This window comes from Scomber scombrus, chromosome 4, assembly GCF_963691925.1.
Source record: "Scomber scombrus chromosome 4, fScoSco1.1, whole genome shotgun sequence".
NCBI classification, from domain to species: domain Eukaryota; kingdom Metazoa; phylum Chordata; class Actinopteri; order Scombriformes; family Scombridae; genus Scomber; species Scomber scombrus.
Genome location: NC_084973.1, coordinates 19,911,175 through 19,938,457, shown reverse-complemented (window position 1 = coordinate 19,938,457; position 27,283 = coordinate 19,911,175). Strand labels below are relative to the sequence as shown.

The 27,283-nt window shown below is 41.3% G+C and overlaps 1 protein-coding gene across 1 annotated transcript in view; it reads right to left on the bottom strand.

Annotated features, from left to right (window-relative positions):
• The window catches only part of dock8 (dedicator of cytokinesis 8), a gene marked incomplete in the record, with an annotated part of 64,323 nt that overhangs the window by 20,393 nt on the left and 16,647 nt on the right, over window positions 1-27,283 (bottom strand). Inside the window, 17 exon segments of the mRNA XM_062417867.1 lie at window positions 10,844-11,019; window positions 11,158-11,322; window positions 12,343-12,577; window positions 12,815-12,910; window positions 13,229-13,330; window positions 14,069-14,213; window positions 14,406-14,476; window positions 14,830-14,947; window positions 15,779-15,941; window positions 16,437-16,530; window positions 16,915-17,051; window positions 17,209-17,371; window positions 17,543-17,623; window positions 17,851-18,000; window positions 21,749-21,815; window positions 22,549-22,634; window positions 23,567-23,776. Coding sequence (XP_062273851.1) covers window positions 10,844-11,019; window positions 11,158-11,322; window positions 12,343-12,577; window positions 12,815-12,910; window positions 13,229-13,330; window positions 14,069-14,213; window positions 14,406-14,476; window positions 14,830-14,947; window positions 15,779-15,941; window positions 16,437-16,530; window positions 16,915-17,051; window positions 17,209-17,371; window positions 17,543-17,623; window positions 17,851-18,000; window positions 21,749-21,815; window positions 22,549-22,634; window positions 23,567-23,776 — 2,259 coding nt within the window.

Sequence of the window (27,283 nt, the reverse complement as noted above, 5' to 3'; positions counted from 1 at the left end):
CTCCCCATTGACTGTAATGTAATCGTCTGTTTTTTTTCAAAAGAATCTCACTCTGTCTTCGCACTGAGCTTACGCGCTCATTTTAAGGAGTATCTGAATAAAATAAACACTGTCAGAATCTGCCGGCTTCTGTGTCTCTCACGGTGTTTTCGGTTTTTGGACAGGAGTTACGGTTTTCTCACAGTTTGCAATTGTTCGGGACCTTGTCAGAAGCCAAATTCTGAGGCATTTTGAGAATTTTTTCCAAGCAGATTCTCAAATCACCGTAGCAACCGTAGAACCTCTGCTGTCCTTGACAGCCTGTTGCTGGGCGGAAACTGACATACTTATTAATTAGTGCCACGGGTGCTACGCTCCGAGGCACTCCCCTCAGCAGTAATACTCAGTCAGTGAGGGACCTATTGCTTTTGCCAGGATTCTTATTAGGGCCCGAGCACTGACAAGTCAGTGAGGGACCTATTGCTTTTGCCAGGATTCTTATTATTATTATTAAGCACGCTCTTATGCCGTGTAATGAATCGCATTTTTGGTGGCCTGAACATACATGAAAACTCATGAAATTCTGCACACACGTCGCAGTTGGTGAAAATTTATTTAATTCAATGTGATTGGACGCAAGCGTGGTAAGGGGACTCGCTAGCGCCCCCTAACGTCGGGTCATGTGACCACAAATCCTCTCGGATCGCCATGAAATTTAAATATGTCATAGGTCTTATCGGATCATTGGGAAATTAATTTTGTGGAATTTTTTTACCAAACAGGAAGTTGACCACGCGGCGTGGCGTGCACTGATTTTCATTTTTCGAACACCGCTTTGAGGACTTTATGATGTTCACAGAATCATGAAACCTGCCATGTAGGTTTCAAATCATGAGCTCTTTCATCTGATACCACATTTGCCCAATATTTTGCCCCAACAGCTCAGTAGCGCCCCCTAATGCCTTTTCCCACTTAGCATGTACTGACAAGCTCTAAAACTCACCAAATTGGACACACTCATCAAGACTCATGAATATTATTTTTTGGTATAACCGCAACCTTTTAAGTGCCAAAATGACTCTACAGCGCCCCCTAGAACATTAAAAGTTGAAGCCCCGCCTTCTACATGCACGTACATGAACGGAATTTAGGATTCATATATATCATGACCAGACGCACAAAAAAGCCTCTTGGACCCATACCCTAAGTCCAACAGGAAGTCGGCCATCTTGGATCACAGGTGCATTTTTTCCGCCACAGGTGCATTTTTCCAGGCCTCGTACTTTAACGCACTCCTCCTGCAGTTTTGACTCCACAGACTTAAGATTCGCATTGTATCATCATCAGACCTTGATGATGTAAACTTGACAACAGATTTTTCCTACGTTATACCAGGTGGGCGTGGCTGTTGTTTGTTTGTATAAACAAACAACTCCTTATAACTCCTCCATACATTGTCGGATGTTAATACATGCACTGCGTAAAATGTCACACCTGGTAACGCCGTTTCAATTTCAACATCATTGGGGGTGGGTGTGGCAAGGGGTGTCCATAGCGCCCCCTAACAGCAGGTCATGTGACCAAAAACGTTGTCTGATCTTCGTGAAATTTACAGGACTCATAGCACTTATGGGTAAACCCCCAAATTAATTTTTTCTAAATTTTTGCTCTAACAGGAAGTCGGTTATTGTGCATTTCCTGCGTCAATTTACCATTTTTCCAACAGCGTTTAAAGGACTTTCCCATCTTCACAGAATCACCAAATTGCCCACATAGGTTCACACTCAGGCGCACTTTAATTTGAGACCATAACTGCCTCTGGGCGTGGCACAACAGCTCAATAGCGCCCCCTAATGCCTTTATCCATTTTGTACATTTTCACAAACTCCTACACTCACCAAATTGTACACATACCTCAACAGTCATACATATTGACTACTGACAAAGTTTGGGATTTTTAAGTGAGAAGATGACTCCACAGCGCCCCCTGGAAGATTTCAAAGTTTAAGCCCCGCCTTCCACATTGACATAGAGAAATGAAATTTACAAGGCCTATGTATTATGTCCAGACGCACAAAAAAGCCTCTTGGACCCATACCCTAAGTCCAACAGGAAGTCGGCCATCCAGTCTAAAATGTTCAATCTGGATGATTTTTATTATTATTATAGTTGTACGCCTTTTTGACAGCCTAAACATGCCCCAAAACTCACCAAAACTTGCAATCATGTCCGACTCGGAGAAAACTTTGATATTTTAAGGAGCGCGGAAATGTCCGACGCAAAAATTGATTAATAGCGCCCCCTAGAGAATTTAAAAAAGCAAGCCCCTCGACTCAGATTGACGTAGACAAACAAAATTCGGTAAATACATGTATCATGTCCAGACGCACAAATAAGCCTCTTGGACCCATATCCTAAGTCCAACAGGAAGTCGGCCATCCAGGCAAAAATGCTCAATATTGATGCTTTTTTGGCCCTTCACCCACATTCCTTTATGCTTAGAAGTCACTCAGACTCATTTGTGGTCTTAGACTGCCATCTAGTGGAGACATTAACCGCTGCACACAATGTTCAATTAAAGGCACAGGAGCAAAGACATCTACATGCCAGTTTTGACAGCCCTGCGACCACCGCACGCACCGACGTGCACGTACAGCGTTACAGTTGGGGGGGTAAACGGGGGGGTGCGAGGGCCCTTCGACACTGCTTGCAGTTTTAATTATTATTCCCTATTTTTCACGTTCTTATGCCGCCAAATGAATCGCATTTTTGGCGGCTTGAACATACATGAAAACTCATGAAATTCTGCACACACGTCACAGCTGGTGAAAATTTATTTAATTCAACGTGATTGGACGCAAGCGTGGTAAGGGGACTCGCTAGCGCCCCCTAATGTCGGGTCATGTGACCACAAATCCTCTCGGATCGGCATGAAATTTAAATATGTTACAGCTCTCATCGGATCATGGAGAAATTAATTTTGTGGAATTTTTTTACCAAACAGGAAGTTGTCCACGCGGCGTGGAGTGCACCGATTTTCATTTTTCGAACACCGCTTTGAGGACTTTATGATGTTCAGAGAATCAAGAAACCTGCCACGTAGGTTTCAAATCATGAGCTCTTTCATCTGATACCACATTTGCCCAACATTTTGCCCCAACAGCTCAGTAGCGCCCCCTAATGCCTTTTCCCACCTAGGATGTACTGACAAACTCTAAAACTCACCAAATTGGACACACTCGTCAAGACTCACGAATATTATTTTTTGGTATCAGCGCAACCTTTTAAGTGGCAAAATGACTCTACAGCGCCCCCTAGAACATTAAAAGTTGAAGCCCCGCCTTCTACATGCACGTACATGAACGAAATTTAGGATTCATATATATCATGACCAGACGCACAAAAAGGCTTCTTGGACCCATACCCTAAGTCCAACAGGAAGTCGGCCATCTTGGATTACAGGTGCATTTTTTCCGCCATTTTCCCCATTTCCAGGCCTCGTACTTTAACGCACTCCTCCTACAGTTTTGACTCCACAGACTTCAGATTGGAACTGTATCATCCTCAGACCTTGATGATGTAAACTTGATAACAGATTTTACCTACGTTATACCAGGTGGGCGTGGCAGTCGTTTGTTTGTATAAACAAACAACTCCTTATAACTCCTCCATACATTGTCGGATGTTTATACATGCAGCACGTGAAATGTCACACTTGGTGACGCCGTTTCAATTTCAACATCATTGGGGGTGGGTGTGGCAAGGGGTCTCCATAGCGCCCCCTAAAAGCAGGTCATGTGACCACAAACTTTGTCTGATCTTAGTGAAATTTACAGGACTCATAGCACTCATGGGTAAACCCCCAAATTAATTTTTTCAAAATTTTCGCTCTAACAGGAAGTCGGATATTGTTTATTTCCTGCGTCAATTTTCCGTTTTTCCCTCTGCATTTTGAGGACTTTCCCGTCTTCACAGAATCACCAAATTTCCCAAATAGGTTCACACTCAGGAGCACTTTAATTTGAGACCATAACTGCCCCTGGGCGTGGCACAACAGTTTTTTCCCACTTTCTGCTTCACGCCACAGCCCCGCCATGCCTCAGGCCCCGCGGTGGCATGGGTGAGCGAGGGCCCGCCATCGCCGCTTGCGGCTTTAATTAGGGCCCGAGCACTGACAAGTCAGTGAGGGACCTATTGTAATTGCCGGAATTATTATTATTAGGGCCCGAGCACTGACAAGTCAGTGAGGGACCTATTGCTTTTGCCAGGATTCTTATTATTATTATTAAGCACGCTCTTATGCCGTGTAATGAATCGCATTTTTGGTGGCCTGAACATACATGAAAACTCATGAAATTCTGCACACACGTCGCAGCTGGTGAAAATTTATTTAATTCAATGTGATTGGACGCAAGCGTGGTAAGGGGACTCGCTAGCGCCCCCTAACGTCGGGTCATGTGACCACAAATCCTCTCGGATCGCCATGAAATTTAAATATGTTACAGTTCACATCGGATCATTGGGAAATTAATTTTGTGGAATTTTTTTACCAAACAGGAAGTTGACCACGCGGCGTGGCGTGCACCGATTTTCATTTTTCGAACACCGCTTTGAGGACTTTATGATGTTCACAGAATCATGAAACCTGCCACGTAGGTTTCAAATCATGAGCTCTTTCATCTGATACCACATTTGCCCAATATTTTGCCCCAACAGCTCAGTAGCGCCCCCTAATGCCTTTTCCCACTTAGGATGTACTGACAAACTCTAAAACTCACCAAATTAGACACACTCATCAAGACTCACGAATATTATTTTTTGGTATAACCGCAACTTTTTAAGTGCCAAGATGACTCTACAGCGCCCCCTAGAACATTAAAAGTTGAAGCCCCGCCTTCTACATGCACGTACATGAACGAAATTTAGGATTCATATATATCATGACCAGACGCACAAAAAAGCCTCTTGGACCCATACCCTAAGTCCAACAGGAAGTCGGCCATCTTGGATTACAGGTGCATTTTTGCCGCCACAGGTGCATTTTTTCAGCCCTCGTACTTTAACGCACTCCTCCTGCAGTTTTGACTCCACAGACTTCAGATTGGAACTGTATCATCCTCAGACCTTGATGATGTAAACTTGATGACAGATTTTACCTACGTTATACCAGGTGGGCGTGGCAGTCGTTTGTTTGTATAAACAAACAACTCCTTATAACTCCTCCATACATTGTCGGATGTTAATACATGCACTGCGTAAAATGTCACACCTGTTGAAGCCGTTTCAATTTCAACATCATTGGGGGTGGGTGTGGCAAGGGGTCTCCATAGCGCCCCCTAACAGCAGGTCATGTGACCACAAACTTTGTCTGATCTTCGTGAAATTTACAGGACTCATAGCACTCATGGGTAAACCCCCAAATTAATTTTTTCAAATTTTTCTCTCTAACAGGAAGTCGGTTATTGTGCATTTCCTGCGTCAATTTTCTGTTTTTCCCTCTGCGTTTAGAGGACTTTCCCGTCTTCACAGAATCACCAAATTGCCCACATAGGTTCACACTCAGGAGCACTTTAATTTGAGACCATAACTGCCTCTGGGCGTGGCACAACAGCTCAATAGCGCCCCCTAATGCCTTTATCCATTTTGTACATTTTCACAAACTCCTACACTCACCAAATTGAACACGTACGTCAACATTCACACAGATTGACTACTGACAAAGTTTGGGATTTTTAAGTGAGAAGATGACTCCACAGCGCCCCCTGGAAAATTTCAAAGTTTAAGCCCCGCCTTCCACATTGACATAGAGAAATGAAATCGACAAGGCCTATGTATTATGTCCAGACGCACAAAAAAGCCTCTTGGACCCATACCCTAAGTCCAACAGGAAGTCGGCCATCCAGGCAAAAATGTTCAATCTGGATGATTTTTATTATTATTATATTTGTACGCCTTCTTGACAGCCTAAACATGCCCCAAAACTCACCAAAACTTGCAATCATGTCCGATCTGGAGAAAACTTTGATATTTTAAGGAGCGCGGAAATGGCCGACGCAAAAATTGATTAATAGCGCCCCCTAGAAAATTTAAAAAATCAAGCCCCTCGACTCAGATTGACGTAGACAAACGAAATTCGGTGAACACATGTATCATGTCCAGACGCACTAAAAAGCCTCTTGAACCCATAGCCTAAGTCCAACAGGAAGTCGGCCATCCAGGCAAAAATGCTCAATCTTGACGCTTTTTTGGCCCTTCACCCACATTCCTTTGTGCTGAGAAGTCACCCAGAATCATTTGTGGTCTTAGACTGCCATCTAGTGGAGACATTAACCGCTGCACACAATGTTCAATTAAAGGCACAGGAGCAAAGACATCTACATGCCAGTTTTGACAGCCCTGCGACTGCCGCACGCACCGACGTGCACGTACGGCGTTACAGTTGGGGGGAAACCGGGGGGGTGCGAGGGCCCTTCGACACTGCTTGCAGTTTTAATTAGGGCCCGAGCACTGACAAGTCAGTGAGGGACCTATTGCTTTTGCCAGGATTCTTATTATTATTATTCATTATTTTTCACGTTCTTATGCCGTGTCAAGAATCGCATTTTTGGCGGCTTGAACATAAATGAAAACTCATGAAATTCTGCACACACGTCGCAGTTGGTGAAAATTTATTTAATTTAATGTGATTGGACGCAAGCGTGGTAAGGGGACTCGCTAGCGCCCCCTAACGTCGGGTCATGTGACCACAAATCCTCTCGGATCGGCATGAAATTTAAATATGTTACAGCTCTCATCGGATCATTGGGAAATTAATTTTGTGGAATTTTTTTACCAAACAGGAAGTCGCCAACGCGGCGTGGCGTGCACCGATTTTCATTTTTCGAACAACGCTTTGAGGACTTTATGATGTTCACAGAATCATGAAACCTGCCACGTAGGTTTCAAATCATGAGCTCTTTCATCTGATATCACATTTGCCCAATATTTTGCCCCAACAGCTCAGTAGCGCCCCCTAATGCCTTTTCCCACTTAGCATGTACTGACAAGCTCTAAAACTCACCAAATTGGACACACTCATCAAGACTCACAAATATTATTTTTTGGTATAACCGCAACCTTTTAAGTGGCAAAATGACTCTACAGCGCCCCCTAGAACATTAAAAAATGAAGCCCCGCCTTCTACATGCACGTACATGAACGAAATTTAGGATTCATATATATCATGACCAGACGCACAAAAAAGCCTCTTGGACCCATACCCTAAGTCCAACAGGAAGTCGGCCATCTTGGATCACAGGTGCATTTTTTCCGCCATTTTCCCCATTTCCAGGCCTTGCACTTTAACGAACTCCTCCTGCAGTTTTGACTCCACAGACTTCAGATTGGCATTGTATCATCCTCAGACCTTGATGATGTAAACTTGACGACAGATTTTTCCTACGTTATACCAGGTGGGCGTGGCAGTCGTTTGTTTGTATAAACAAACAACTCCTTATAACTCCTCCATACATTGTCGGATGTTTATACATGCACTGCGTAAAATGTCACACCTGGTGACGCCGTTTCAATTTCAACATCATTGGGGGTGGATGTGGCAAGGGGTCTCCATAGCGCCCCCTAACAGCAGGTCATGTGACCACAAACTTTGTCTGATCTTCGTGAAATTTACAGGTCTCATAGCACTCATGGGTAAACCCTCAAATTATTTTTTTCAAATTTTTCGCTCTAACAGGAAGTGAGTTATTGTGCATTTCCTGCGTCAATTTTCCGTTTTTCCCTCTGCGTTTAGAGGACTTTCCCATCTTCACAGAATCACCAAATTGCCCACATAGGTTCACACTCAGGCGCACTTTAATTTGAGACCATAACTGCCTCTGGGCGTGGCACAACAGCTCAATAGCGCCCCCTAATGCCTTTATCCATTTTGTACATTTTTCCAAACTCCTACACTCACCAAATTGTACACATACGTCAACAGTCACGCATATTGACTACTGACAAAGTTTGGGATTTTTAAGTGAGAAGATGACTCCACAGCGCCCCCTGGAAGATTTCAAAGTTTAAGCCCCGCCTTCCACATTGACATAGAAAAATGAAATCGACAAGGCCTATGTATTATGTCCAGACGCACAAAAAAGCCTCTTGGACCCATACCCTAAGTCCAACAGGAAGTCGGCCATCCAGGCTAAAATTTTCAATCTGGATGATTTTTATTATTATTATAGTTGTACGCCTTTTTGACAGCCTAAACATGCCCCAAAACTCACCAAAACTTGCAATCATGTCCGATCCGGAGAACACTTTGATATTTTAAGTAGCGCGGAAATGGCCGACGCAAAAATTGATTAATAGCGCCCCCTAGAAAATTTAAAAAATCAAGCCCCTCCACTCAGATTGACGTAGACAAACCAAATTCGGGAAACACATGTATCGTGTAAAGACGCACAAAAAAGCCTCTTGGAGCCATAGCCTAAGTCCAACAGGAAGTCTGCAATCCAGGCAAAAATGCTCAATCTCAATGATTTTTTGACCCTTCACCCACATTCCTTATTGCTTAGAAGTCACTCAGACTCATTTGTGGTCTTAGACTGCCATCTAGTGGAGACATTAACCGCTGCACACAATGTTCAATTAAAGGCACAGGAGCAAAGACATCTACATGCCAGTTTTGACAGCCCTGCGACCGCCGCACGCACCGACGTGCACGTACGGCGTTACAATTGGGGGGGTAAACGGGGGGGTGCGAGGGCCCTTCGACACTGCTTGCAGTTTTAATTATTATTATTATTCAAGAGACGCATAATGAATTGCATTTTTCGTGGCCTGAACATGCATGAAAACTCATGAAATTCTGCACACACGTCGCAGCTGGTGTAAATTTATTTAATTCAACGTGATTGGACGCAAGCGTTGTAAGGGGACTCGCTAGCGCCCCCTAACGTCGGGTCATGTGTCCAAAAATACTCTCGGATCAGCATGAAATTTAAGTATGTTACAGCTCTCATCGGATCATGTAGATATTAATTTTGTGGAAGTTTTTTACCAAACAGGAAGTTGTGCACGCGGCGTGGCGTGCAGCGATTTTCATTTTTCGAATACCGCTTTGAGGACTTTATGATGTTCACAGAATCATGAAACCTACCACGTAGGTTTCAAATCATGAGCTCTTTCATCTGATACCACATTTGCTTAATATTTTGCCCCAACAGCTCAGTAGCGCCCCCTAATGCCTTTTCCCACCTAGGATGTACTGACAAGCTCTCAAAGTCACCAAATTGGACACACTTGTCAAGACTCACGAATATTATTTTTTGGTATAACCGCAACTTTTTAAGTGGCAAAATGACTCTACAGCGCCCCCTAGAACATTAAAAGTTGAAGCCCCGCCTTCTACATGCACGTACATGCACGAAATTTAGGATTCATATATATCATGACCAGACGCACAAAAAAGCCTCTTGGACCCATACCCTAAGTCCAACAGGAAGTCGGCCATCTTGGATCACAGGTGAATTTTTGCCGCCATTTTCCCCATTTCCAGCCCTCGTACTATAACGCACTCCTCCTGCAGTTTTAACTGCAGTGACTTCAGATTCGAACTGTATCATCCTCAGACCTTGATGATGTAAACTTGATAACAGATTTTCCCTACGTTATACCAGGTGGGCGTGGCAGTCGTTTGTTTGTATAAACAAACAACTCCTTATAACTCCTCAATACTTTGTCGGATGTTTATACATGCAGTGCGTAAAATGTCACACCTGTTCAAGCCGTTTCAATTTCAACATCATTGGGGGTGGATGTGGCAAGGGGTCTCCATAGCGCCCCCTAACAGCAGGTCATGTGACCACAAACTTTGTCTGATCTTCGTGAAATTTACAGGACTCATAGCACTCATGGGTAAACCCCCAAATTATTTTTTTCAAAATTTTCGCTCTTACAAGAAGTGAGTTATTGTGCATTTCCTGCGTCAATTTTCCATTTTTCCCTCTGCCTTTAGAGGACTTTCCCGTCTTCACAGAATCACCAAATTGTACACATACGTCAACAGTCACACATATTGCCTACTGACAAAGTTCGGGATTTTTAAGTGAGGAAATGACTCCACAGCGCCCCCTGGAAGATTTCAAAGTTTAACCATTATATGAATACCTTATCCCCTTTCATTTCTGGTCTTGGTCTGCCATCTAGTGGAGACATTAACCCCCCTTCACACAATGCTCCATTAAAGCAGCAGGAGCAAAGACCTTTACATGGCTGCTGTCAATGCCCTGCGACTGCGACAAGCACTGACGTTCCTGCGTAAGAAGACCTCTACCTGCGCGCCCTCCGACTGCGCCACAGTCCGACGTGCGTGGATGCGCGAGGGCCCTTCGACACTGCTTGCAGTTTTAATTTGATATTGTTTTTGTATTGGGACATTAGATGATGATGGGTTAACATTCCACAGTGTTTGGTTTGTTGTCAATGCGTCTGAAAATTCAATGAGTTACATGAAAATAAAACATTCATTCATTAATTTGTTCATTCACTCATTCAAGTTCCATCACAATGAACATGATGGATGCTTTCATTAGAGAGGGTATCAAGTGGCCTATTAGAATACCTAATGTACTGTGGGGATGAATAACAAATGACTGTTTTGTGTGTATGAGGGAGTATGCTGGGATATTTACATACTGTAGTGTGTGGGTGTGTGTGTGTGTGTGTGTAAATGGCTCTTAAAGTATTTTATTGTTTTTATGTATAATATTTATTTTTACTTTTTATTGCACCACGGGAAGAGAATCCCGAACCAATCTCATTGTGACACCTGTTGTACAATGACAATAAAGGATATTCTATATTCTATTCTATTCAGTACCTTGGCAGAGAAGATGTTTTTGACCTCAGCATCTTCAGCAGAATTGTGTTGAGCGGGGATGTCAGGGTTGCTGCTGCTGCGTACCCTGGACTGGAGAAGAAGAGAGCCAACTGTGGCTGCTGTGGCCCGACCCATGGTGCTGTAACGGCTCTCTGCAGAGGGTATACTCCCTGAACCTGAACACATGTTCATGGACACACCAAAAAAAAGATCCATTCTTATAGTAATGCTTGAAATAATCACAACAACATCCTTGGAAAAAATGAAAAACAGTAGAAGTTAGAAAAACAAATTTCATATCACAGTATCAGTACCTGCATTTTGCATGTCTCCAGGGGGATCCGGCAGGCGGAACACCCAGTAAAGGTAGGTTGCCAAGAGGCTGTTCCTACCCTGCTGGTCTCTGATCAGCTCCTGGCTGTTGTGGAGACTGTTGACAATAGACACCACTGATTCGAAGGCTATCTGGGCAAAATTAGCTACAAAATAGAAACAAAAAGATGCACACAAAATGTTAAAGTTATAGGATGAGACAGAATGACATCAAAACATTTCTTCATAATATCACTGTGGCAAATGCTATCATTACTTGGTCCTAAAAATAGCATTACAGTACATTTAAGCTGCATAAAAACTTCCAATGCTTCTATCCAAATTTCACCACATATCTGTGCTGTGCCCAATATTAACAAATTATTGATTCTGAATTGATCAAAAGTAATCATGATCTCTAATTCTGTCAATGGCGTCCATCCATCCATCCAGCCAGCCAGCCAGCCAGCCAGCCAGCTAGATGGATGCGTCCAGGAGGCATTCTAACCAGGTCCCCTAACCACCTCAGCTGGCTCCTTTCAATGCGAGGGAGCAGCGCCTCTACTCCAAGCTCCCCCTGGATGTCTGAGCTGCTCACCCTATCTCTAAAATTGTGCAGAGATGCCATCTGGAGGAAACTAATTTAGGTTGCTTGTATCCGCAATCTTATTCTTTCAGTCACTACCTAAAACTTGTGACCATCAGAGATGGGATGTAGACCAACTGGTAAATTGAAAGCTTTGCCTTCTGGTTTAGCTCTTTCTTCATCACAGTGAAGAAGCCCGGTACAATGCCCACATTACTGCTGATGCTGCACTGATCTGCCTGTCAGCCTCACCTAATTTTACCCTCACTCGTGAACAAGACCCAGGAGAAGAAGACAAAGAAGAAGAACTTGTAACTACAGATAATTTTTCAGTGGTGTATAACAATTATAACAACAATAGTGAATTCACAGGACTATGAGTAATGCATGTTTTCATTATCGATTCATCTGCACAGCACAGTCCAAGGTGATGTATTAAAACAGCTTGTTTTATACTACCAGTCTAAAATGCAATGGAATTCTGTTTACGATCACTAATGACAAAGATAGCAAACAAAAAACAGGAAATTTGATTATCGAAATACTTGCAGATAAATGTTATGTCAAGTAAACAGTTGATCAACTTAGAGTTTCTCCTCACCAGTCTGACCATTAATGACCATTGGCTGCATGATGAGGGTGAAGAGTTTATCCAGCACCAGGTGGAGGAAGAGAACCAAAGGCTCTAAACTGGAGGAGGACAGGGAGATGATGCTGAGCTTTAGCTCATGCTCCAACTTGTTCTCTTGAATCTTCTCCTCTCTAACCCGCAGCGGAAATGTTGCTCCACCCTCCAGGGCATGACAGAGGGTAAAGAAGCGCTCCAGGTGGTTGTCCTGATACAGAAAGGGGATAATTTGTTACAGTGAGCTGTGACAGAGGGATGAAGAGAGAGACAGAGACAAAGAGACAAGTGCATGTGATACTCCAGGGGGAATGTCCAGTAGAAGCATAGTGGACATTTGTTATATTATGTGTGTACATTGATTTTTAATCTGCCTGCATGCATGAGAGGTGAAGGGAACACGTGAAAAAGTCAGTCAATTTGTTGTGTTTCTTCAACCATTTCTCACCTGTGTGTGTACAGATGACACAGCCTGTACCTCCAGATTGAACAGTCCTTTGTGACTCTCCATCCACTTGACTGGGGGGACTTGAGGGGGAAGTTTCTACACAACCAAAAGAAAAACAGAAAAAATACAATTGTGTGTGGTCTTCTATGTCTATGTTTGGTCTTCAATATGTCCATCTTCATCTTAGAAGAGTTCATTTATTCAACAAGTAATGAAGACAAAACATTTTTCAGAATAAAAATCGCTTAACTTCTTTATTACACAATATGTACAGTATCAATCAATCAAACTTTATTTATATAGAGCCACATCACAACAAAAGTCATCTCAAGGCACTTTACACATAGAGCAAGTCTAGACCGTAAATGTAGAATGGAATGTTTAAATGTACATATAATATGTACATGTGTTTACCTCAGGCGCATGCAATGAGTAGTTCACAGGAAGTCGCTCCAAGACAATGGGCAGGCAGAATTGACCAGTCTGCAGTCGGTCATTGTTTAACATGGGCAGCCACTGAATTAGAGGCAAACAGCAAGCATGTTACAAAAAATGTTATACAATGTAATGTTTTCCAGAGTGATTTGAAAGTAGTGATCTGCCAGCTGACATACAACACAATGGGCCTGATTTACTAAGATCTCAAATAAAGGGTACTAAATTGCGTGCACAGTGCAATAGATTGCGCGTTTTGTTTGCGGGTGATCGACTAAGAATAACTGCGGAAATGAAAACAGGTGCAACAGGGTGGAGACAGCAGTATTTAAATGAAGGTTTTGCGTGTCTTAATGGAGAGTTTGGACAAGCAGAAAGCTGCAAGCGCAAAATGAAATGTGATCAGGTTCTAGTGGAAGAGGTTAGTAAAACCAAAAATATTCCACTCCAAAATATTAACACGGGTGGAAGGAATCCGTCCTGTGCATATTCTGTCATTGTGCCTCTGTCTCCTCCTCACTACTACTAAATCACAATGCATGTGCTACATATTTGCATTTTTTTCCTCCCTGTATTTGCACACTGGGGTTAAAATGCCCCATATTACATATTCATTATGGCAAACGTACTAAATGGACATATCTTTCACAGTTGAAAGAAGCAAACCTCAGTGCGCTGCATTAGTAGATCAACTTGCACATTTCCAGGTGATGTCAAGTGTGCACACGTTTTTGCACATGCAAACCTTTAGTAAATCAGGCCCTATGACTTTATTTAGAATTCATTTAGAAGGTTAGATCGTGAAAAACATAATCTTACAGAGTATCCAATGAGAGTTTCACAGTTGCCACTCTGGTTCTGTTTCTGCTGGCAGCTGATGTGGTAAAAGGTGAACAGCAAGTGATGTTTCCCAGTCAGATGGGCAGGAAGAGCCAGCTTCACTTCCTCATAAAAGTCTGGGGACCTGAGGAAAGAAGCAACACAAAGAAAAAGAGAGATGGTGAGGACAAGGATTGAGGAAGACATGAGAAAACAAAATAAACTCAAATTAAGTGCAAGAGAAAGAGTCAAGGATAGACAGAGAGGATGAGACAGTCACTCTAGGCTCCAGGCTCTACAAATAGTATATTCTTCTGATACAACTAAGTATACTTGCTTGTTATGATAGGTAACAGGGGTGTAGACTTCATTCACAAATTCAGGGCCACTTGATCTCCCAAAAATCACCTTAGAACAAATAAGGAGAAAAAACACAAATTAAATTCACAATAAGTTCAGATATTCTTCCGTCTAACAGCACATAATTCACATAATACACCTGTAAAGACTGACACTGGTTTGACCATCAATACCAGGGACGCTGTTATAACTGTGACAGTTGGTGAAATTTCTGGCATTCAAAGTGCTTTCTCTGACATGCTATTCATAACTCCTTAACTTCACTGTATGTGTTTATTCATGTTGCAATGACTGAATGCACACGCTTGCATGATCCCACACAGTGGAATTGTCAGTACAAATCAGTTTTGCTGTTATAATAATAATGATGTGAGATGACCGATTTGAACAGCAGCACTCACAGGCATAGAGGAGCTGGGGTCTTCTCCACTCATTAACTGCATTTTGATGGTGATGTTTCTCGCTGATGTCAGCCTGTTGACGAAGTTTAGCCTCTGGGGATAGACAAAGAGCAGGTTCCTAGAGAGACATGGGAAGAAAAAGTGTGACTGGCTATTTAAAAAAAATCATGAAAAATGCTTCTACTTTATTTATACAATTTGGTAGTTCATATATACATCACTAGATGGCACCATCTGTGCAGCAAGTCTGAAGCATGTAGTAGTAAGGTGACAGTAATGTCACAGCAAAGTCATAACAACCAGTAATTTACTTTGACCTTCTGTGGTTTTAATACAACACTGTAATCTATGTTGAAACCTGGAACAGTGGGAAGTAACACAGATTACACTGAACAAATGCTCAGGGAATGTCAGTATGTAATTACCATTCAGAGGACTTGCTCGCACTTACAGTTGTACATTTTTCATTACAACATTACATGACAGCACTTTTGAACCATGTTAAACTCCTGCTTTCACAGGCTGCCTCCTTATTGTTAATTCACTACACAATTTTGCAGGTAGCCTGGATGGATGGCACAACACTTAAAAGAGAAAAGCCACAAAGTGATGTCAGTTCTTGAATGATGTGTACAACATGACGTTGCCTCTGGCCTGTGAGAGGAGCAAACTGTCTGTTAGAGCAAACAAACCTGTTTACACCTCATGCTAAATATCATTTGCTTTTCAAAACCTTGTTTGTATTTCATCTTGTAGACGTGCAGGTTTTACATAAGTGGTTTTCAGTTTTTCTCTGACAATCTACTCCATATGCTAACAAAAAATGTATTAGACATAAAAGCAACATTTTGATTACCTTCTTTCCACTGGATAAAAAAAGGCATCACAAAAGTATAAATGTGAAATGAGCGTGTGGTCACTCATTCATATATTACACCCTCCAACCCACCTGTAAATGTTGTGCGGGACATAAACCTCATTGGAGGGGAACTCCAGCACTTCTTTGACAGGCCGAATGTTTTTCTCAGCCACAGGTATGAGAGGGATGAGCTCAGTGGACAAACAAGCCTGTGGCAAGTCTTGGAGTGGAGACATGTCCAGTTTAATGGAACCTGAAGACACAAGACAAATCAAATGCCCACATCAATGACATGCCAAGTGCCTGTCCTACGAGGTACAAACTAATACTACAATACAATGTGATAGCAAAAAAATCACAAAACCTAGAAGGAATAGAAAGAATCAAAGGGGGCACCATGCAGAAGGATGACAATTTTACTCCTATGTCATGGTCTGCCCATCTTCTCTATACAATTATCTTTTACATCCGCTGGTTAATTAATTAGTTCTGGAATGCCAAATATAGTCAAATAGGTGATTTGCATTCTTGACACAGTCAGCAGTCAATTTTACAGTGGTTAAAATTGGATTTTCAAATCAAATCAAATGCCCACATCAATGACTTGCCAATAACAGTATACTGCATATTATATATGATCATATATCACACGGCCTTTTGACTTTTTGTGTAATCAATACATAAACAGAAACATACTAATAAAATCAAACCAAACATGAAGAACAAAAAAGGATAAAGGAGAGATGACCTGGTATGGTCTTGACTCTCCTCTGTGGAACAGAGGTTTTCTTAATTTCAGCCAGGAACTTGAGCAAGTCCTCATCACTCAAACGATCTCCCTCCTGACAAACAAACACACACACACATGCACACACACCAAATTGGCATAGTTAGCTTAGAAGTGATTTGATGAAATGCCAGGATGATAATACAAACATTTGAGTAAGTTGAAGCCTTTGCTTCAAGGTTAAATAATAGAAATACTTTTTAACAGTGGGGTCAGTCCTTGATGTCTAGTATCATTTACTCAAAGTCATGGCTGCATGGAAGAAAGATTACAGGGACCTGATGGAATGTATGGCAGAGCCTGGTTGATGAAAGTGTAAGACAAGGCTAGATGATAATCACTAGCTTCTTCTATCTGTTGGACTGTATGTTGTATCTCAAGGCAAGCACACATTTTCTATGGATTTGTAAGTGTCTTTGTGTTTGGGTGCCAGTCCAACCTGTTTGAAGATTGTGCCGATAGTGATGGTAGCAGGCTTGAAACCAGAAATGTTACAGAATTGATCATCCAAGATACTGTAACGTTCAGAGTTCCTCCTGGGCAGCTGTGCTCTCCGGTCAATGCTGCTTGATTTACCTGGTGAAACAAAGTGTAAAGATCATGGGTCAAATGAAACACACACAGCTACACACATTCTAGAGAAACGCACACCCACATGCAAATTTTCAAATCCATCACTGTCAAAACTGACACTCATAGGGACAAACACACACAAGGATGCAATTGCACACACCAGATTTTAAGCTGTCGGAGTCTGTGACATCACGTTCAATGGTGGCAGTGCTGATGACCTCCATAATATTCACGGTTGCCCAGGCAAAGGGCATGCGATAGCGACCCAGCCTTTGGCAAAATGCCTCCGCTTGGCCTCGCAGCTTCTCCAGCTTGTCCTTGTTCTGACGAATCAAACGCATAATTTAGTCATTTTTAAGCGCTGCCTTCAAAAAATGCTTTCAACTTGCCAGAACACACTTTATACTGTACCCACAATTAAAATGTTTATAGGTAAAAGGAAAATGTACAGTAAATTGGTTTATGATTTCAGTGGTTAATTTCTCATTAATTACCTTTGTATTGTCAGATTCCTTCAATGTCATGTAGGGATCAGCACATTCACTGATCTCTCCCTGCTGGAGGACCTTTTCAATCTGAAATAAAGACAGGGAGTACACAAGCCATTGGGTCAAACTCAAAAAGCTGTTGGGCAAAGGTATACAGCGTATGTATGTACGAATCAAAGTCGAAATATATAGATGAAAAAACTCATTTGTCATTTAAGTTTTTTAAAACCAGGAGGAAAATGACTAAAACCTGTAACTTCTGCCACACAATACTTTTTAGCATTTATTTAATTTGTTATGGATTTCGTTATTACCTTGATGACCAGGAAGATGTCTGGGGAAGGGTATGTGACAGAGAAGATGGCAGATCTGGCCAGAGAGGAATGATCCATTTGTGGAGTGTGAGGTTTCAAGTAGTTTTTAAACTGCTCTGAGTTCAGATCACAGTAGAAGTTCTCTGATATCTGGAGAGAGACAGTGTGGGATGCTTCTTAACCAAAAGGAAATACAAGGCAACTTCAGTTGACAGAATGTTTTCCTATCATTGGTATCAGGTCATAATCAAATGCTAAATGTCAGTCAAAGATAAAATATTTCCCAAAAAAAAGACACTGGTTTCATTTAAAGCAAAGACTGATCCTTGAATATCATTGTTCACTCCACTCTTGTGTTCCTCCTCCCTCATGACCTCAGGATATGAACAGAGCCATATGTCCTGGCAGGTCTGGCCTGGTGTGTGTCATGTGATCCCATTCATTGCTTGTCCCATAGGACCTACATTACACTTACCACACTATAGCAGACTTCTGGGAAGACAAACCTGCCCAGAATGTTAACTGGAATCCTCAAGATGGTAACTGCGATCAGATTACACACTTGGAAAAGAATTCCAGGATCACTGTTGTTTTTTCTAAATCTGATTTGTTAATAGCAACATGACAAGCCAGAGCCCTCCTACAGAAAGGAAAACTACCAAAAATGTTGTAACTGTGACAGCTGTGACCCTGCTCATGATAACATGAGGCACATTTGCTGCAGAAGTGAAAGTTCTAAAAAGAACACAGTGGAGGAGTCTATATTTAACTGACCAAAGACTTATTTCAATTATAGAAATCGCATCCAAATAATCAAAGCCAGCTGGTGTTAATAGCATATTTTGATTCATATTCCCATTAAACAGAACAAGCACATCAAACAAAGTTTTCCCCTTAATCTCCCTCAACCTTCATACCAGTAAATATGTATTCAAAGAGACACAAGAAATCCAGTGATCTTATTATGACATGATATTTTTGTCAGAGCACTGACAAGGTGTGACTGATACACGTGCAACCTAGGGGTCGGGCCCCTCCATAGGGTCACCAGATAAATCTGAGTTGCCGCCAGATGATTAAAGGGAGAGGAAAGAAAAAAACAAAAACAAAAACAAAAAACAAAGTTCTGATATACAAACCTGTTTTCAGATATTGGACTTGTTCTCTATTCTTTGATTTTTGCTGAAATATTGGATCGTTTGAACATTTATTAAAATGACACCATGTGAGAATTTTAGAGGGAAAAATCTATTTGATGGAGCTGTTAACAAGTCGACAACAACAAATCGACATCTGAAGTCTGAAAAGTTAAGTGACAAAATCTTGCAAAATTTTGAGCAGACATTTTTTTTATATTTTTCCATGAAGAGATCATCCAGTAGCATCATGGATCTGTGGTCCTCCTGCATACTGTGGTCGTGGTCTCTGGGTTGACAACTGCTTTCAGTGAGTGAGATGTTTTGTTAATGAAACAGCGAGCAGACTGGATCACATAGCTAACTGACTGCACAGTATCCACTACATATGTGAAAACGCTGTGTTTTACTCATTCTGATCACTCTGTCTATCCAACCAATGGTCTGCAGTCACGGTCCAGCTAAACTAGGCTTGCCTAGTCTTGTCAAACAACAACAAGAAGCTTACTAAAGCCTCTTAGTAAACTCTTCTCATTTTGTCATATTTGTCCAATTGCACGTCTACTCTGAAATCTATGTTTATATTCGTGAATCTGAAATCACCCTCAGCCATAAATAGGCCACTTGTTGGGTCAAATACTGTGTCTGTACCTTGGCTGACGGAACAGAGAGACATGATTAATAACTAGAGTATTATATGGAATTATACGAACATCTGCTGCAGATTTCACAGATGTGGAATAACAAAACTGATGTGAACAAAAAACAAACACAGATACAGCAGCATAATTCTCACGAGACACATAGAGAAAGCCGTATGGTATGCAGGAAAACAGAGAAAATGAGGCAGCAGAAAAAAATAAAACTCTCTTATAGAGGTATCTCTAGTAGAGAGGGAAAAAGAAACAAGTGTTGTAGGGAGAGCTGAAGAATAACAGATAGTAAAAAAGAAAGAAAAGGGGCGAAAAATGGGTCACAGTTCCACTCCAATTAGACTGAACTGACAAAACAGGCATGACAGTTTCTCCTTCACCCAGACAGAGACACATTTCATAGCTCTTTAACAGTCTGGCTCTGTCTCTTCTCAATGTAAAGAACAGGAAGTTGTATTTAACACAGTTCAGTTCAGCACATAATCAAATTGTTCACCTTAAGCAAAATACAATGTGTCAATACAACACTTCAGCTCTGCTCTTATAGAATGACATCAGTGAGAAGCAGAACTAAAAATACCCTTGATATACAGTATACTCTGTAAGTGACGTACAACAAATTTCATATAATACATGATGTATACTGTTTGTCTTCACTTTATCATGGATTTTGTCCCAAGACTGGCTTTTATTCTTCTATTTTCAACATTTCAGAGCAATTAATTATCTAATATTACCCATCAGACTATATTAGAGCCACCAGTCCCCCAGACAAACTAGAAAGCAGCTGGGCAGCACTGACGATAGGGCAAGGCCAGTGACTAAAACCCTGTTTCAACTGAGAGATCCATGAGCACTTAAGAGCAAACTAAATCCTTCCAGCCCCTTCACCCAAAAGACTATCCAGCTGTGCAAATCCACAGAAAAAATACACAAACAGTCACGGCTCAAAGTGGTTGACCGTGAAAATACTGCACAGTATTAGTAGTTACAAAACCATAACATGACGACCCCTGGGGGCATAAGTATGTGAGGATGATGAGACATGAAACCTTGTAGATTACACTGATCCCTCACAACCACGCAGACTGCCAAAAGAAACAACGAGACCTCCCCACATCAACAGGAGGAACATGGTACGCAGCAGCTACATAGCAACAAGGGGGAAAAACACCTTATGATAAATTAGATATGCATGTCCACTTGATAAAGTTTATACAGTACATGTAATTGTAGTTTTTTGGTGAGACATTTAATCTAAACGCTATCATTTTTTTTAAGACTATAGTTTGTGGTCACAGTGTAGGTAAAGGTTTACATCTGATGTTTTTCTCTATTTGACTTTCTGTCATCATGATTTAAATTAACATCACTTAACAAGGTACACACACACACACACACACACAACCAATGACCGACATTTCATAAGAGCTTCACTTATGAAAATCTCAGCTGCCCTTTATTGAATCTGACATGTATTGCTTTGTAATATTTATAGATGTGTGAGTTACAAATGAAAACAGAAAACACATATTTCGTGTTTAATAGCTGATTATGACATGATGCATGCCCAGTTACACCACCATTTATAAAGAAATGTAAACAGACCTTTTGCATCATCTGACAGTGGTGTTTGTCAATGTATTAAATGACCCTTTCAAATTGGAGAGTAACAGCATGTTTGCATCTAAAGCAGCTGCAATAAGTAATACTAACGATAATGATAATAATAATCATCCATCCCCATGGACAGAATTACTGCTGAATGAATCCCAAATACTACAAAACAATATAATGTTCTAAGGTGAAGAGTTTCAGAATGAAAAGGACCTGTGGTCAAAGTATACTCAATAACTCAACTCAACTGAGAAACACTCTGACAGTAACCACAACAAACACACACAATGAGCTTCACCAAACTGGCTTTGACTGCAGGGCCATTGTGTTATTTGTGGTTTTGTTCTACCCTTGTATGTGTCACATGTGTTTCCAAGGCATGAGTTATAACATGATTGTAGTAGACATTTGAAACAACATTCAAACAACATACAGTAGAAACTGTGAGGCTACTGTGAATTTAAGTATTCAAATGAAGCCAAGGTTTCTTACCTTTTTCTTCTCTTTCAGGTCATATAAGGCCATAGTAGCAAACATGGGCTCAATGTCAATCTCAAACCTACCAAGAGAAGATGTAGTACAATATAATAATCAAGAGAGACAAATATCCAACATACTTAACAGTGGTACTTAGATTTTATTTAGTACTATTCTTAAATTGGAGTCTATTTTTGCCTATTCTGAACTATTCCTGTAGATTATTGTTGTATCAGGAAGCAACAAAACGTATTACAGCACATGATGAAATGTTTGAACTGAGGGTTAAACGAAAGGAGATGAGGTTGCCAAACCACTGAAAGCAGAGAAATAAGTTCAACTCAGACATTTATAAGTGTTTATAGGTTGCAAGAAGGACACATAAGATCAAGAGTGAAAGAGAAACTTTGTTTATGTGTGTGAGTGTCTGTGTGAGTGTGTGTATGAATTAGAGAAAGAAAGAAATTCAATCCCACAGAGAGAGGGAGGGGCGGTGATTTTCTGGAGAAGAACAACAAGAACTGCGCAGCACTCCTCCACCCTCCCACACTGCTCTTTCTGTCATATCTACTGCATGCCTTTTTGAAACAACTACTCAAGAGTTTAAAGTCTTGATTGAATGTGAGGAACAAAAATGTACTGCATGTTAAATGCTGAATAAAAGGTCATTTTTATGAAAAGAGGGCCTTACAACCATTTCCTTAAACACAATAAACTATTGGTTCCTTGTCCAACTAATGACCGAAACAGAAGGCAGCTGTTGAAATGATAGAGCTATTCCCCCTCCTACAGCATTATGAAAATGTATGACATACTTGATGGCCTGGCATCGTATCAGGATGCGGTCTCCACTGTGCTCTTTGGGGCAGTCAGGAATGGGCCGGATCTCCACCGCTTCTTCCTGGAACACAATAGCAGAAAAAAGTTTTATAACTGTGCAAAAAAAAAAAGAAAAATAGAGAGTAATAGTACATTCAGACAATATTTAGGAAATCAAACAAGATTTACAGGTGCGGATTAGGAGAATTTAAGTCTAAAAACTGAAAATATACTTTATGTATTTCTAGTGTGAAAGTATATCATGGCACAGTCATCATTTGGATCTTGAAAGGGGTGAACACTAGTGGTGTTTTTTCTATGCTGTTGTCCTCTTTGCAGCGGTATGTTACACTTCCAACAGTTCCCAAAGCTAAATGTTTCCTGAAGGATTAGTTTGTGTGGAGCCTTTCCAGCAATGTTTTCACATTTCCTGCAGCAGCTTAATGTTTCTGCTAACGGTTTATGGATATTTCTCTTATAAAGTCACGTGATTAATTGATGGACTGTATTCAAGGAATACTAAAAAAACAAGGAATAAAAAAAAAAAACACCCTGATGAAGATAAGATCGCAAAAACATTGGAGAATAAAGCATTGTATATTACAGAGGTCTTGTGAAATTTAACAAATTTTAATGAACTTGTAGTTTCTTTAACAGGGATAAAGGACAGTCATTGAGTCTCCCCAAGTTAACTAGATAGCTAGATTTCATCAGCAGTCCTTGAGCAGGCAAATCCACAAAAGAAATACGGCATCAAATTATAATTCAGACAGGGTTACAGAGAATAAACATTGCATCATAGAAAACTAAAGGCGCTTTCCATTTAAAACATTCCATCATCCAAAAAATGAAATAAAATACTTGTACTATGTTTAGTACTTAGTACTTTAGTACTGTGGTATTTATGGTCACATGATTGGTTATGCTATGCTATGATTTCAACTCTGATTTAAAATGTGAACTTATGTTCTTATGTTGACTGGTATATTATAGCCGGGTCTCTCTTTGTCTCACCTCATCAGCTGGTGGGTATAGAGCAAACAGCTCAGGGTATCTGTTCCCCTGCCTCGACTCCTGGTTAAGGCGGTCCAGTTCATCATGGCTGCTGAAGGCCAGCAGCCCCTCCACTCTTTGCTCTGGGGTCAAACACCGCAGGTTAAAATCGGAGGAGGTCACCGTGCGGCCAGAGTCATCACTCAGCCCAGCTAGAGTTGGAGACTTGACCTGGGGCAAAACCAGAAAGAAAGGGGTAAGGGGTAGTGGTGGGGGGCAGAGAGAGAATCGGGTGAATGGAGTCGATGGGAATGAAATGTGTAAGCAGGAGAAAATAGGAGAAAAACAAAAGCATGAGCAAAGTAAGAGGTGTATTGAGGCAGAATGTCCAAGGGGATGTTATTCAGAGAGAAGACAAATGAAAATGGGTTCAGGGTGCATTGTTCTATATCAGTGGAGATTTGATCAAAGCCTGTTCTTCAACCATTTAAGTAATAGTACTTGAAAGGGACTAATCGTGTGTCCTGATAACAATGCCTGCCAACCTATTAACCGTCGATTTACCTCCCTAGTGTTCCTCCATAGCTTTAAATTTGAACAGTGTATCAATTTTCAAACTCAGCTTATACTGTATTTTTTCTAAATTAGCATAGACATAGACTGCCCATCTTTTCAGAATACAGAATTGTATGAACTGTTAAAAGTAACATTACATTAAAAATGCATTTTCAATGTTAATGTTGCCAGCAGACACAACAAACAGCTAACAGGCACTGAGGCTGTCTAGACAGTCTCTGTTTTGGCCTGGAGACAGAGATGGTCTCCTGTGTTTTCCTAATCAAAGCTCTCAATGTAGAGAACAGAGCAAAAGCTCATGTTTAAGTTCAAGAGATAGTTAAGTCTTTTTACAGTTTTGTTCAGCATGTGCTTTCATCTGGCACATGTGTAGTACATTACTGTAATTGACAGTTGTATGGATTTTTAGTTCTAATCACCTCCTTTGTCATGAACATTTTCCTACTGTATTTCCATAGTTATGCACATTATGAAGTCACCAGAATTCAGGAAACAAAGCCACTGAATCTTTGACATAGAATATGCATAAAGGATTTATGTCTCACAAGTGATATCGATGCATTTTACATTAGCTGATCAATTTTTGTAATCAGATATCTCCCAGCAGGCTGATGGTTTGCTGGACAAAAACGATAGCAGCAAAGAGCGTCGAGCTGACTTGCTGATCCAGAGTCGCGGCAGCTTTGAAAAACAAGCTCACTAGATGCTGCACATTTTTAACACCCAGTGACCTGCCAGCAACAGCACTGGGCTGTTGGGCAAAATGAGCTCCAGGCAGTGACATTAACTTATCACGTTTAATTAATTCACTGACAATAGCAGTGTGACATGCAGATATGTCCTCTCAAACACCCTGCAACCTCTAGAAAGCATCAGGCGTCAGAAATACAGCACAAATAGTGCTGGTTGCACCTTGTCAAACTAATTTATTTTTCATATTTGTTTGTCACTGTTCTTGTTGAAAGACCTAGTTCAAGACTCAGAAATGACTCATGCTCTGATATTACAAATAGTACTATTACCATGTGGGTAAATCTAAAACCTCACTTTACCATAAATACATGTTGGCTTCTTATCTTCAGCCAACAGATACAATTTGTGCATCTGTAAAACTTCCCCAAGTCTGTGGCTCAGGGTCAAGCACTAAAGCACATTATCACAAGGGTTGTTAAACATGTCTGGAATCTGGAAGAATTCACTGCAATTCCTTTGATAAATAGCTGCCATTAAACTTAATTAAAATCAAATGATTAGAGCATCCTCTGCCCATCAGTAAGAGGTCTCAGACTGGTACTGGCACCATATGGAATTACTCAGACTCAGCTACAGGGCAGGGCATAACCTCTCTGCTCCCATGATACATCCTGCTCTGAATAGTCCCTCTTGCCACACCTCCCTCCTTGTCTGTTTCACTCCCATCATCCATCAATCCCCCGTTCTGACTATAAAACCACAGGCAAGGACTGACCGAGCTTCCACCCTGTTAAAGCTTCACTCTGCTGAGGCTCAGAGAGACGGTCACACCATGATCCCAGGGCTATCACTAAAGCAGACTGGACCATAGAAAAGACCCATTAAGCACTGAAGGACAATAGTGCTGTTCTTCCCCTCTCTGTCGCTCTTTTTCTGTCATGTAGATCATGGGAAGCCTGCGGCTCTAATAAGGGCCTTTTGGTTTGGGTGATTAACCAGAATTGGCAAGGATGAGGAGACAGGAGCAGGCTGGCTGGTGAGTGATGGCTGGGTTGTTAGCTAGAGGCTAGGAGTGGTACTGACGGGGACTTGGATTTGCTGGGACTGCATGATGCTGGGAGTTGGGGATTTGGCCACTTTGAAACAAAAGAGCTAGAGGGAGGGCACTGAGAGAGGATGGGAACTTGGCTCAAAATGAAATAAGTGGAGGACTGCGGTAGGGATACGTAATGAAGGTAAAGGATTGATGAGGCATTCAGACATCAGTTATGTGATGATTTATAAAGTTGTGTAGAATAGAATAACATTAAATATCATAGCTTAAACCCCAACATCACGTTAACAGTCTAGTGGAACACATAGAGGTGATTAGTGTTGGGGTAAAATATTCAGCTGTAGTTGAGTTCAAGCCAGGCTGAGTGAACTAGAAGGGTCACTGCCATAGTGGAACGAGTGATAGGAATAACAAAACCCTGTTGTTTTCACTATTTAAGCATCCCCCACCCCAGTCTCCCACCCCTCCCTCACTCTCCCACAGCACTGTCGTCTCTCTCTCAAGCCTTGATTAGTATGGACTTCCATACTGCTCTCACTTAATGTCTTTTCTTCAAAAAAAATACACTTTAATCAAGTGCAATATACTGGCATTAAAGAACAAAGTCGAAAAGCAGTTTTTCTTTTAATTCTGCTTGAGAAACATACATAAAGAAATAGTTTGACATTTTTGTAAATACGCTTATTTGCTGTGTGTTAAGTGTGGAGCCAAAACAACACATTGATTAGATCAGCTTAGCTTAGTATAAACACTGAAAGCAAGGGTGAACAGATAGCCTGGCTTTTTCAAAAAAATCAACCTAACTTTCACCTAGAAAAGCTCACTTTTAACAAGTTACATCTTGTTTGGTCAATCACTACATAAAAAGAGATGCAAAATCAACAATATGTGCTTTTACAGGAAGTTGCATGGTTATTCGTGAAGAACAGTTAATTTATCTACCCAACAGCGTCTCTGTTGGTTGCCTGGTAACCTCACTGTGATCAAAAAAAGCAGGAAATAAGAAACCAAGAAACAGTTGCAGCGGAAACTCCCCTTAAAAGTAATTTTTCCATTTTTGTTTGTGTACATATAAAATGAATGAGTTATAACACATTAATTAAAGCCGCAAGCGGCGATGGAGGGCCCTCGCTCACCCATGCCACCGCGGGGCCTGAGGCATGGCGGGGCTGTGGCGTGAAGCAGAAAGTGAGAAAAAACCTGGAAGGAGGCCAAAAATGCAATGTTTCGTTCAACCAGTAGGGGGCAGTCACAGGTAGTTACACATATGGTCTGGTGTGGTCTGGTGTGTTCAGGGCGGCCACTCATCAGTCATGTGAAGTATGGAGTGAATTGGACAAAGCATGAAGGAGTTATGAGCAGTTGATGGTTCATCCACCAGGGGGCAGTAATGGGATGCATGCAGGTGTGTTCAG